The sequence below is a fragment of the Lissotriton vulgaris genome, chromosome 9 (assembly GCF_964263255.1).
Source record: "Lissotriton vulgaris chromosome 9, aLisVul1.2, whole genome shotgun sequence".
Classification (NCBI taxonomy): Eukaryota; Metazoa; Chordata; class Amphibia; order Caudata; family Salamandridae; genus Lissotriton; species Lissotriton vulgaris.
In genome coordinates, this window is record NC_141697.1 from 1,224,615,119 (window position 1) to 1,224,627,214 (window position 12,096).

Genomic DNA, 12,096 nt, shown 5'->3' on the forward strand with positions numbered 1-12,096 from the left:
GGCGGTCATGGCCCGGGTGCTCACACAGGCCCATTGGGGCAGTCCTAACATGGCTAAATGGGTCCTTCTCTCTACCTCTTTCCACTGGGAACTCTCTAAGTCATTCCCCAGGAGGCAGTCTACAGGCATGTCCGTGCAAACTGCGACCCGCAGATCGCCCGAGACCCCCTCCCACTCAAACGGGACCTGGGCTATCCTGCAGGTGCGGACAGAATTATCGGCTGCTATCACCCGACAGGAGGTGTGGGGGATGATCATGGACTCAGGAACTAGCGTGTACCTAACAGACGTGATGCTGGCTCCTGTATCCCGAAGGGCTCCTATGCCGAGCCCGTTAACCTTCACTGTTTGGCGGTACTTCTCGGTGTTGTCGGGCAGATAATCTCCGGGGATCATCTCACTATTCCCCAGGGAGGCTAGGACCATGGCTGCGGGTTCCCACTCCCCCTGTTCTTCTATCCCTTCCTCTTCTAAGGCTACTGAGGATATCTGTCTAGTGGCGGGCCCAGTGGGAGTGGATTTCGGGGTCAGGGGACATCGGGGGTCACCGGCATAGTGCCCGGGTTGCTGACACTTGAAGCACGTGGAGCTGGGGCGGAGCCCCGGGGGACCTGCACTCGGGACGGCTCTCGTCGCGGGAGGAGAGCGCGGGGTCTGGTTTCTGGGGGGACTACGTTGAGGCCCTGACTGGGAACTTTGCTGCTTGCCCCGACCTCCCCCACCTCGCTGGCGGGAAGATCCTTGGTCGTTCCGTGGGGGGGTCTCCCCCGGGCCCCTTCTGGACTCGGGTGGCCACCCATCGATCGGCTTCCACAGCCAGTTTCCGTGGGTTGGCGAGCTTGCTGTCCAGGAGATGCTGTCTTAGTTCCACAAAGCAATTTGCGGACAGGTGCTCGTAAGCCACTAGGTCGACTAGGCCCTTGAAGGTGGTCACATTGCTGCCCTTGATCCACCCATCTAGGGCCCGGGTGTAGTAGTTCACATAGTCCACCCATGTGGTGCCAGGAATCTTCTTGCACTCCCTAAACCACTGGCGATACATTTCTGGCATTAGGCCGTAGCGGAATTAGAGAGTGTCTTTCATGTGTGGGTAGGCGTTCATGTGTGCCGTCGGTAGATCCAGCAGGGTGTCTCTCCCCTCTCTGAGGAAGCGGCTCCATAGGCCGGCCCCCCAGTCCTTCTCCGGGACTCGGTGAGCGGACATGGCCACCTCGTATGCTTTGAACCATTGCTGGATGTCGTCTTCTTTGTAAAATTCCTTTACAACGTCCTTGGGGATATGTACCTTCGTTTCTTTGGGGACCACCTGCTCCCCAAGGCCCGGTGATCCGGTTGCTTCTTTTCTGGCTTTCAATTTGAGTTCTTTGAGGCTGCGCTCGTGCTCGAGCTGAAGTTTCCGTCCTTCATGCTCCCTCTGGAGCTTCTTCTCCTCTAGCTCTCCCTGGAGCCGCAACTGCTCCACCGCCAACTTTTTTTCTGCGAGTTTGAGTTCACCCTCTAATTTGAGGCGTGCCAGTTCGAGCTCATGGCTTCGGTCACGTTCTCGATCGGCCATCTCCTCCGATGACCGCTCTCTCCCGGTTGCTGGGCTCCGGGTCGGTTGCTGGATTCTCTCACCGGTCGGTGTACCGGGTTCGGTCAGTGGCCTCCCTCCCTCGTCTTCGATCGGGGGAAGAGATGCTCGGGACTCTACCCAAGCGGTCAGCGCTTTCTGGAAATCTTCCTTAGTACTTAGTCCGGTACTCGGGATACTCAGTTCTTTGCAGAACTGCTTCAGCTCTCTATGTGTGTAATCTTCCAGGAGGTCCTTGTCGAAGGTTGTCTTTACACCAGATTCTGTAGTCGTCATTGTTGCTCTTTTCTTGTGCGTTTGCTGCGTGTAGGTTCAGGTAGTGTGTCAGTGGTACGATCTTCAGACGTAGGTTCGTATCGCGTCGCTGCCACCAATGTTGGAAGGCGGTGACCCCAGGGGTCAAGAGGACTCTCCTAACCACCCGGAACCTCCTCTCCCACAATTACTGCCGAGTCTTATCGAGGGGGGAGTCCCCGCCGGGGAGGACTGATCGTACACACTGTCGACACACCACACTTATGAACGGACACTACACCGTGATTCTTTATCAAGAAAGACTTTATCAAGATTAAAAGTAAGGAGCAATACACAGCGATCGAGGGATCGCGAAAGTCTCGTAACGAGGGATCGGGGAAGTGGGACGGTCTTAGGAGGCCAGCGGGCACGCAACGCACCCTGCGCACAGTTCTCAATCCTCGAACTGGGCGGTACGGGGGCTGGCGATGGGACTTGCTGTCCTACTCACTTCTGGTTCAAGATGATAGTGAGGGTAGCGTCGATGGTCCAGCCGGACCAGAGTGTTCGACAAGCCGCGACGAGGTCAGCAGGGCTTGGTCAGGAGTACTCCGTCGTACTCGTAAGCAGATGGAGCCGCAACAGCGTCAGCAGGGCTCCGATGGTTCAGGTCTCGTGTTCCGAGAGGGGGCCGCGACAGCGTCAGCAGGCCTCCGATGGTTCAAGTCGTACTCTTCGAGAGGGAGCTGCGACAGCATCAGCAGGGCCCCGATGGTTCCGTTCCGTAGGTTCGAGGATGAGCCGCGACGATGTCAGCAGGGCTCAGTGGGTCAGAGTCTGTTCTCCTCAAAGTCAGCCGCGATCAGATCAGCAGGGCTTTCTTGTCCAAGATACAACTGCCGACTAGATGGAAGGCAGGCTGTCTTATGGTACTGGAGCTCTTTGATGTCCGGACCCTCAGAGGCAGGAGGCCGGAGGTCCGAGGGCCAGGCGCCCGATTGTCTGGGCGGTTGGTTCTTTGATGCTTTGGACCATGCGTCCCGGGAATCCCAGACGCCCATCAAGGCCTGGAGCCAGCTCTCTAGGAAGCCCAAGGTGCGATCGAAACCAGCCCCCAGGGATAGTTCAGAGGTGTGAGGGAAACCAGTTCCTCGGAAGGGGGCCGGAGGTGTGATGGAGGTCTTGGTTTCGGGTACTTGGGGAGTCGTTCACCCCCCGGGCGGATCTGGGCGCGCCGGACGCGCATGCTTGGTTGTAGCCAGGAGTGGCCAGGGGCTGCCGAAAGGAAAGATGGCGGCCGGCCGGCCGGGGTGGCCAAACATGGAGTTTGATGGTCACGTGCACGGGTGCAGGCACGCGGTCTGGGGATCGTCTCAGGTCCGGGGTAGGAGTGTCATGTACAGTTCTGGGTGGACGAGAACCAGTTCCACCCGTAGATCTGGAGCTGTGGAGATCAGCGAGGACCACGCCACGAGGCCGGGTCCAACACCATGGCTGCAGGAGACACCGCAGAAGCATCCAGGAGGATGATAAGTTAGGAAGGAACAGGGATTGGTGGTCAAAGCTAATGTGCTTTAAGAAGGCAGTGCAAAAAGCAATGAGGAATGATGTTGGACGAACAAGGGGCACAAAGAAGAGAGACATAACAATGCCCACGGAATGGACCGGCGCAATGGTCAAAGTAGCACTTCAAGTAAAAAGAGACACAGTGGGGGTTACGCCCCGAAATGGATGATGGATCAGTGTAACCAGCGAAAGCACAGGCCTGACAAATACTTTTCCTCATAAAAGTCACTTGTCAGATTGATTTAAAAAACTACAAACCGACATTTGTACAAAAATATTAAAGAATTGGTTTGTCTTTTCATATTGATCCTATTGATTTGTTACAGGGCTGCTAATGCAAAGGTGAAGCTGCAATGGCTATTTATACCCCCTTAAGGGCTTACCTTGGCACGCCACGCTTGGGTCACCCCAGTAATTCTCCTGACAGTGGTCGCAGACTCGGCCTCCAAACCCGGGGCGACAGTGGCACTGTCCAGTGAACTGGAAGAGAGAAGAAGCAAAGAATAGAAATGTAAACATTCATTTATTGGACCCTAGAATGTGTGTATGTATGTATTATGTACATATATACACACATGGCCGCCTTCTTTCCTTTCGTATGGTGTATTTCTATAGTGCGCACAAAGCCAGGGGCAGCGGGGTGCTGTACATGGTCAAAGACAAGCATAAAGTCTACGGCCCGATTCACAAAAGTAATCTGAGACAAAATCCTAACTTTACGGCTTTCGATATTCACAGAAGGTATTTAGTAGTAGTAAAGTTAGGATTCCTAACTTTACTACTACTAAATGCCTTTTGTGAATACTGAAAGTCATAAAGTTAGGATTTTGTCTCAGTTTAGTAGAAATAAAGTTAAGAATCCTAACTTTACTACTACTAATCGCATTCTGTGAATACCAAAAGTAGTAAGTTCAGGATTTTGTCTCAGATTAGTTCTGTGAATCGGCCCCTACACGTTTTAGGAGAAGTTGCTGGTTCTGGATGGTTAAAGCATTGTTGTAAGAAAGTGGGTTATTAGTTGGGGGGGGGGGGTAAGTACCCAACTTAAATAATAATCACAAACCTTGTCAGGGGGAACCCTTAAAGTCACTAAATTAACCTGAGCTCAACCTCCTGGTAGCGAGGGCATAGAGCAGGCAGGCTGAACTAAGGCCAAAGTGCAAAGAATAAAAGCGGTGCTAAACTAGCAATAAAGATGAAACGCAAAACAGTAAAAAATCCCCAAAACAAATTAGAAACAGAATCAAATTTAATGAAATATTACCCAAATGACAAAGTCTATTGTTGGGAACAGGAGCTATGACATTTTTGTGTTTCAAGTAGAAATAATACCAAGAAGCACTAAGTGACAATGATAGTCCATGGTTGCGATGGAACAGTACCTAGGAGCAATTTGACGCTGACCGCGCTGGAGTGCGGGTCAGATACACTAACGAGGCTCATCCTGGTCAAAGATTTCACCTTCTGACTTTAGTCCTTTTAGTTCCAATCCACCACAGGAGTGCACTTCTAAAGCCCCCCAGGACCTCAGGAGAGGCACTTAGAGACTCACTGGGTGGTATGGAGAGGCCAGTAGGAGGACCGGTCCAGTGGCCACTAGTAGACTGGGCGGTTGCACAAAAAGACTCTTGTAGCTTGTTGCGTCCGTGAAGCTTTAACAGGCCAGCCTTATGACCCTTGGAGTCCACTTCTTTGTCATGGGTACAAGAGGGAGGGCCGGTCCAGTGTTCTAGGATCTTCTTAAGTCTCAGACAGCAGGTTTGGTCCTCTTCTGTTCTTCCAAAGGTCCAGGTGTGTTCCGAAGTGGGTACTTGGAAATGTCACATTTATGCCTGGCATGAGCTAGTGGGCGAGAATGAACTCTGGGATGCCCAAGGTCAAGGGTAGAGATACCTGGGGCTAATCCTACCCACTGTGAGCATGTTCAGGATGGCAGAAGGCTCTGGGCACACTGCACGAGGGCTCTGAGGGTTGGGCATGTGTAGGGAGTGTTCAATCCTAGTGTCCACTCACATCTAACACAAACATCCAGTTTTAGACAGTCCCTGTGCCCTCAACAAACTCACAGACAGAAGCCTGCTAGAACAAAGCTAAGCTTTCAGCAACTAGACAGTGGACGCACGCATTTTTTCAGCATTCGGTTTGTCTTCTTTGAAGTGCACTCCAAATTTGATCTGTAAACCCAGCAGACCTGTCAAACAAGCATTGGTACTCCAGCTGGAAATGACACTGGGATGTCAATGAGAGGCCCACTGTGATGGAGGCCAGTCTGGCTGGGGGTACAAAAGAAAGGTGCATGTCTGAGTGTTAGCTATATAAGCTTGTGACAGGGTAGGCCTCTTTAAAGTTGATCAAGGCCTAGAGTCCAGTCCACAGGACATCCTGTAATTAGAGGCAACTGAGGATGACGGGAGAACAGAGAATTTGCAAGCCCACCCCCAGCTTGTTCAGTGACACCATGCAAGAAGCGCTGATGAGAAATATGGCCGCACCCTGCAGGAAGTGCCAGTGGGACGTGTGATGGCACTCTACAGGAAGCGCCAGTGGGATGTGCAGTGGCACTCTAAAGGAAGAGTGGGAAGTACTGTGGCACTCTACTGGAAGTGTCAGTGGGTTATGCAGTGGCACTCTACAGGAAGTGCCAGTAAGCATACTTGGCACTCAGCAGGAAGTGCCAGTGGGGCATGCAGTAGCACTCTACAGGAAGTGAAGGTGAGGCATGCGGTGGCACTCTATAGGGAGTGCAGGTGAGGCATGCGGAGGCACTTTACAGGGATGGCAGGTTAGGCATGCGGTGGCACTCTACAGGGAGTGCAGGTGAGGCATGCGGAGGCACTTTACAGGGATGGCAGGTTAGGCATGTGGTGGCACTCTACAGGAAGTGCAGGTGAGGCATGTGGTGTCACTCTACAGGGAGTGCAGGTAAGGCATGCAGTGGCACTCTACAGGGAGTGCAGGTGAGGCATAGGGTGGCACTCTACAGGAAGTGCAGGTGAGGCATGGGTGGCACTCTACAGGGAGTGCAGGTAAGTCATGCAGTGGCACTTTACAGGGAGTGCAGGTTAGGCATGTGGTGGCACTCTACAGGAAGTGCAGGTGAGGCATGTGGTGTCACTCTACAGGGAGTGCAGGTAAGGCATGCAGTGGCACTCTACAGGGAGTGCAGGTGAGGCATAGGGTGGCACTCTACAGGAAGTGCAGATGAGGCATGGGGTGGCACTCTACTGTCATATAGATATACTTTGCCTTTATGCTGTGTTAAGTTAGCATGAGCTTATTAGGAGATTAAACGCCATTTGTACCTTTCTGCTGCTTCTGCACACGACACATATCTGTTGCTTTTCTTTGAGCCTAGTAGGGTGTTTTGATTTATGCAAGAATAATATGTTGTTACTCTGATTTCAGCCTTCCTGGTGAGCTGTGTCTGTACAGTGAGTGCTGAAACCTTCAAGGATATCTCAATAGAGTGGTTGTTGTGAGGTCTGATTTTCGCACGTTCCTAGACATAACATACATGCAGCTGCGGCCAAATTCCGGCTCTAGGCGCGTTTTATATTGCTTTGCACAAGAGCATACAAACACACTTGATGGTGCTTCGCATGCAGAGAGCTGGTGGAAGATGATGTGATCCCTTACCACTAGGATCCTGAGGTATGGGGTCGCCCTGCTAAAAACCCAAAGAGACCTTCTTAGATGTAATATAATATACTAGCTAGGGAGGGTGAGAATTAGGTGTTACTGAACTCTATTCGTTTTAGCATTTGACCATGCTTTCACCTTTTGTATTCTATGGACTAGTGACTATGATGATTACTTTGTTTCTTATAATATGTTTGATTGTATTAGCTAAGATACTGCGTTTGAGAACACTACATTAGTGAATAAACATTTCAAATATGCACGTGTCCTCATTTACTCCTTGTTCTGGATTGAAATGATTGTATAACGAAAGAGTGTTCATGTGTTCCATTTTATCTGAGGTGTACTATGGCTGAGATACCCGCCACCCCCTCTCAACACAATCCCCAAAAGGAGGGAAACCGGAAACAGTTCTTAAAGTTTTTGGATGTGGGAGGGAGTGACCCTCCCGGCCGTATTTATTAAAACAAAAAATTAAAACATTAAACGTTTCATGTTATGTACAATTTCATTATCACATTGCGATGTTTGGCTAACCTTAACATATTCTCTAATACAGAGGTTCTCCTAGCCGAACTAGCATCCTACAAAAAACATTCTCTAGAAACACTGAAATTGTACATCCTAACGTTTAAGGGCCAACGGCAAGGTCATAACCGGTGTCAAGATCCCTAACCAGACTTACCCCTCCCACTTGGGAGGGGCGACAGCACAGAGGCTTACCTCAAGTGCAACTACTAACAATTTCCCTTGACTTGACGGGGGCACTTAAGACTCGACGCCATTTAAAGGTCGTTCGAAGACTTGTGTGTGGTATCTAGAAGGTATCGTGGACCTCCCCCCACCCCACACCACTTACCGCATCTGCCGTCGCAGATGACACTGGCCCCGGGAAATTCCCCAGGAGGGGGCTGTAACCCCTCCTACAAAGGAAGGGGCCTTGACCGCCTTTCCTTTACTTCCGGCGACCCGCCCTTAGACGGGACCGCCTCCCCATTGAGGGGCCAATGGCCACCTCTCCCGAGCGCTCCCATCCGTGTTGGGTGACGCCCACTCATAGGGATCTACCAATTAGTGCTCACCGATCATGACCTTACCGCCTACCAAAATAAATACGACAATTCTTACTCAAACCTATGAAAACATTGGTCGCTACGACCGAAAGAACATGCTTAAAATGCAACACTACATATAATCATTTTAATCGTAACAACTTACACGATATTCACCATACTTTATTATGATCAACAACAAACTGATACTTTCACAGCCTGTAAACGAAACGGAAAACATACTTATAAAATTCACTTTATTGCACAACAACTTGCTGTCCTCAGGGGCTGGTGGGTGGGTCAAAATTGGCTCTTCGTTCTGTCCCGAGCTCACGGGTAGCGAGGAGGTGCAGCTTCGGAGCACAAGAACAAGAGGACGTCTTCTGGTCTTGCGTCTCTTTTTATCCGTCTTCAGGGCGGGCGAAAACCCGCCCCTGCCTGCCCCTAGGGCGGGGCTGGCTACGTCGGTGTCTAGGCCAGCCCACTCTAGGGCGGGAAAAAGCGCGCCCCGGCTACGCCGCTTCGGGCATACCAGCCGAGACGCGCCTCCCGCCCAAAAATGGCTTCCCGGGGGGATCGAGGCACTCCGCCATACGTTCGGGGGGACCGAGTGGTCGCCCCTTTCCATATGGCTGAGATACCCGCCACCCCCTCTCAACACAATCCCCAAAAGGAGGGAAACCGGAAACAGTTCTTAAAGTTTTTGGATGTGGGAGGGAGTGACCCTCCCGGCCGTATTTATTAAAACAAAAAATTAAAACATTAAACGTTTCATGTTATGTACAATTTCATTATCACATTGCGATGTTTGGCTAACCTTAACATATTCTCTAATACAGAGGTTCTCCTAGCCGAACTAGCATCCTACAAAAAACATTCTCTAGAAACACTGAAATTGTACATCCTAACGTTTAAGGGCCAACGGCAAGGTCATAACCGGTGTCAAGATCCCTAACCAGACTTACCCCTCCCACTTGGGAGGGGCGACAGCACAGAGGCTTACCTCAAGTGCAACTACTAACAATTTCCCTTGACTTGACGGGGGCACTTAAGACTCGACGCCATTTAAAGGTCGTTCGAAGACTTGTGTGTGGTATCTAGAAGGTATCGTGGACCTCCCCCCACCTCACACAACTTACCGCATCTGCCGTCGCAGATGACACTGGCCCCGGGAAATTCCCCAGGAGGGGGCTGTAACCCCTCCTACAAAGGAAGGGGCCTTGACCGCCTTTCCTTTACTTCCGGCGACCCGCCCTTAGACGGGACCGCCTCCCCATTGAGGGGCCAATGGCCACCTCTCCCGAGCGCTCCCATCCGTGTTGGGTGACGCCCACTCATAGGGATCTACCAATTAGTGCTCACCGATCATGACCTTACCGCCACAGGTCCGGATAGTTGACCGGCTATCCGGACCCCCCACAACACTCCTACCTAGAGGTCATGTTTTAACGATTTTAACCAAGCTAAGAAGTCTCCTATGAGTAACTCATTCCCCACCCTCGACAAATGCACACCATCCCCCAAATACATACTGTCATCATTAATACAACCATGCGAGATCGAATGCAATGTCTTGGAACGGAACAACCTACTCACTTTGTTATTCAGTTTTCTAACCGAATGATTCAAAGCAGGGATCGAGATAGCCCCCCGCCACACTTTTCGTGGGATCATATGAGACCACGCAATTATGCACCCCGGAACTCTCCTCGCTAACCAACTTACCGTGGAAAGCATAGCCTCCAGGAGAAGTCGTCTACCGGTGGTGACCAAATCATTGCCCCCCAAATGCACTATGACTATGGACGGCGGTGACCTCATCCGCTCTAACAAACCCTCAAAGAATGCTTGAAACTGGTCAATACAGAGACCGCCCCTTCCGTAGAAGGACACTCTGTACCCGTATTCCCCAGGTACGTGAATCATGTCACCTGCTTTGAATACGTCTGCGGCCCGTCTCACGTATGAGTGGCCCACGACCCACACCTCCTTCCTCACAGCCGGTGATGTGCGACCGCTGGCCTGGTGTTGGGTCGACTGCACAGTTCGCCCTGCCGCGTAGGCTTGCGCAACTGAAAACAAACAAAAGACAAGAAGCGTGAGTACATGATTACAGCTTCACAACATGTGCAATCGCACGTACCTCTTATAACAATTGGAGGACCAACGCCCCACTCGTTTCACCTGTTCTACATTAAGACCCCTGGCTGTAGCTTCAGTGGCAGCCCCTATTCGAAAGGAATGGGTCCCAAATTCGCCCGGGTCCAAGCCCGCTGCGGCGATGGCCATTGCAAGCACCCGCTGAAACTGAAACCTCGTCAGCGGGGTGGCGTCTGCATGCCTCAACAATGTCCCCCCCCATGATGCCACCCTTCGTGCTAGGTAATCTTCTAAGCACTGTACCGGACACATGGATGACCCGGGGGTCCTGCGAATGATCGTGCAGTCCCCCCTCCCATCTTGGTCGGTCTTGGACCTGAGAAAGGAGACAATCATCGCATCGCCCCTGATCTGAACATGTTCCCTGCACAAGCCCCCCGCCACATCCTGTTTGTTCCTTGCAACCAGCTCACTTATTCTCATAGCCCCGTGAAATGCCAGCGTAAATGCAGTCCGAAACAAACAGGTCTCGAAAGGAGACGAGCATGTGTTAGGGAGTGTGGCCAGTAACTGGGACAACCTATCCAGACCTATCGGTCGTCTTACGTCTACTCTGCGACCCTCTAGGCGTTGCCACCCACGCAGCGCCTTTTGTACTGTAAAAGACGCTGTCGGGTCCTGGATGCCATGGGCCCTGGCAACAAAGGAAATGGCGGCACGATGCCTTTGGGCCGTAGCCACCGACTTCCCAGCCCTACGTAAGGACATCAGAAAATGTACTACCCACTCTTCCTGACCCCAAAGTCCCCCTCTCTCAGCCCCCAAAAAGGCTAAATAGGCCTGAAACGCCCCTTCATATGCCTTTCTTGTCCTGGGTGCTAGACTCTCTCCCACGAGGTGACGAAGTTCGGGGCACCGAGAGACCAGAGAGCTTCGGGGAAGGGTGCCGGCTCTGGGTCCGCTGAAGGAAGGAAACCCGAGAAAGCCTGCATGTGAAAACGAGACAGTGCATCAGCAGCCTGATTCATCACCCCTGGGACATGTTTTGCTCTGAATATCACGTTCAGTTGCATACACAGTAAGACAATTTCTTTGAGCAGCCTCAAAATCAATTTACAACGGGCTGCCTGACTATTGATGCATTCTACCACGGTCATATTGTCGGACCAGAACACGACAGAATGATCTCTGAACCCTTCTGGCCAGGTTCTCAGGGCCACCAGAATGGGAAATAGTTCAAGGAAAGCAATATTACTCGTCAGCCCCTTCTCGTGCCACCATAGGGGCCACCTTTGTGCAGACCATTTTGTGCCGAAGATGGCGCCAAAGCCTATGCTTCCTGCTGAATCTGTCCATAGCCCAAGCTCTTCGGAGGACACGGCTGGCTTGTTCCAGACGACTCGGCCATTGAAGTCCGCCAAAAATGCTAACCAAATCCGCATGTCCTGGCGGACCTCAGCCGATAACCTCGTGCGATGATGACCCTCCTTTAGGCCAACCATCGCTTGGGCAATTGAGCGGGAAAAGGGGCGAGCCATTGGGATCACCCTCAAGGCAAAGTTCAACTTTCCCACTAATTGTTGCAACTGATGCAGTGTAACCTTAGATGCATTTAAACATACTTGGAGGGCTGCCCTGAATTTCAACACTTTGCTAGCTGGTAAACGGAAACACCCCTCCCTTGAGTCCAACTCGATCCCCAAAAACTCGAGGCAAGTCGTGGGACCCATAGTTTTACCCGGTGCCAATGGCACGCCAAAATGACCCATCAACACACAGAATTCAGCTAAGGCCTGGGCACATTCGGGATTTCCGGCGGGGCCAAGGAACAAAAAGTCGTCAAGGTAGTGCATTACATTTCGGAAACCCGTTTTCTTAGTGAACACCCATTGCAGGAAAGTACTGAATTGCTCAAAATAAGCACATGATATA

General features: G+C 51.6%; 1 protein-coding gene across 1 annotated transcript in view; it reads right to left on the reverse strand.

Annotated features, from left to right (window-relative positions):
• Positions 1-12,096, reverse strand: part of LOC147693100 (laminin subunit beta-1-like) — a 381,988-nt gene that overhangs the window by 77,865 nt on the left and 292,027 nt on the right. Inside the window, exon 26 of the mRNA XM_086939353.1 lies at positions 3,757-3,853. Within this exon, the coding sequence (XP_086795479.1) occupies positions 3,757-3,853 (97 nt within the window). The remainder of the gene's footprint in view (positions 1-3,756; positions 3,854-12,096) is intronic.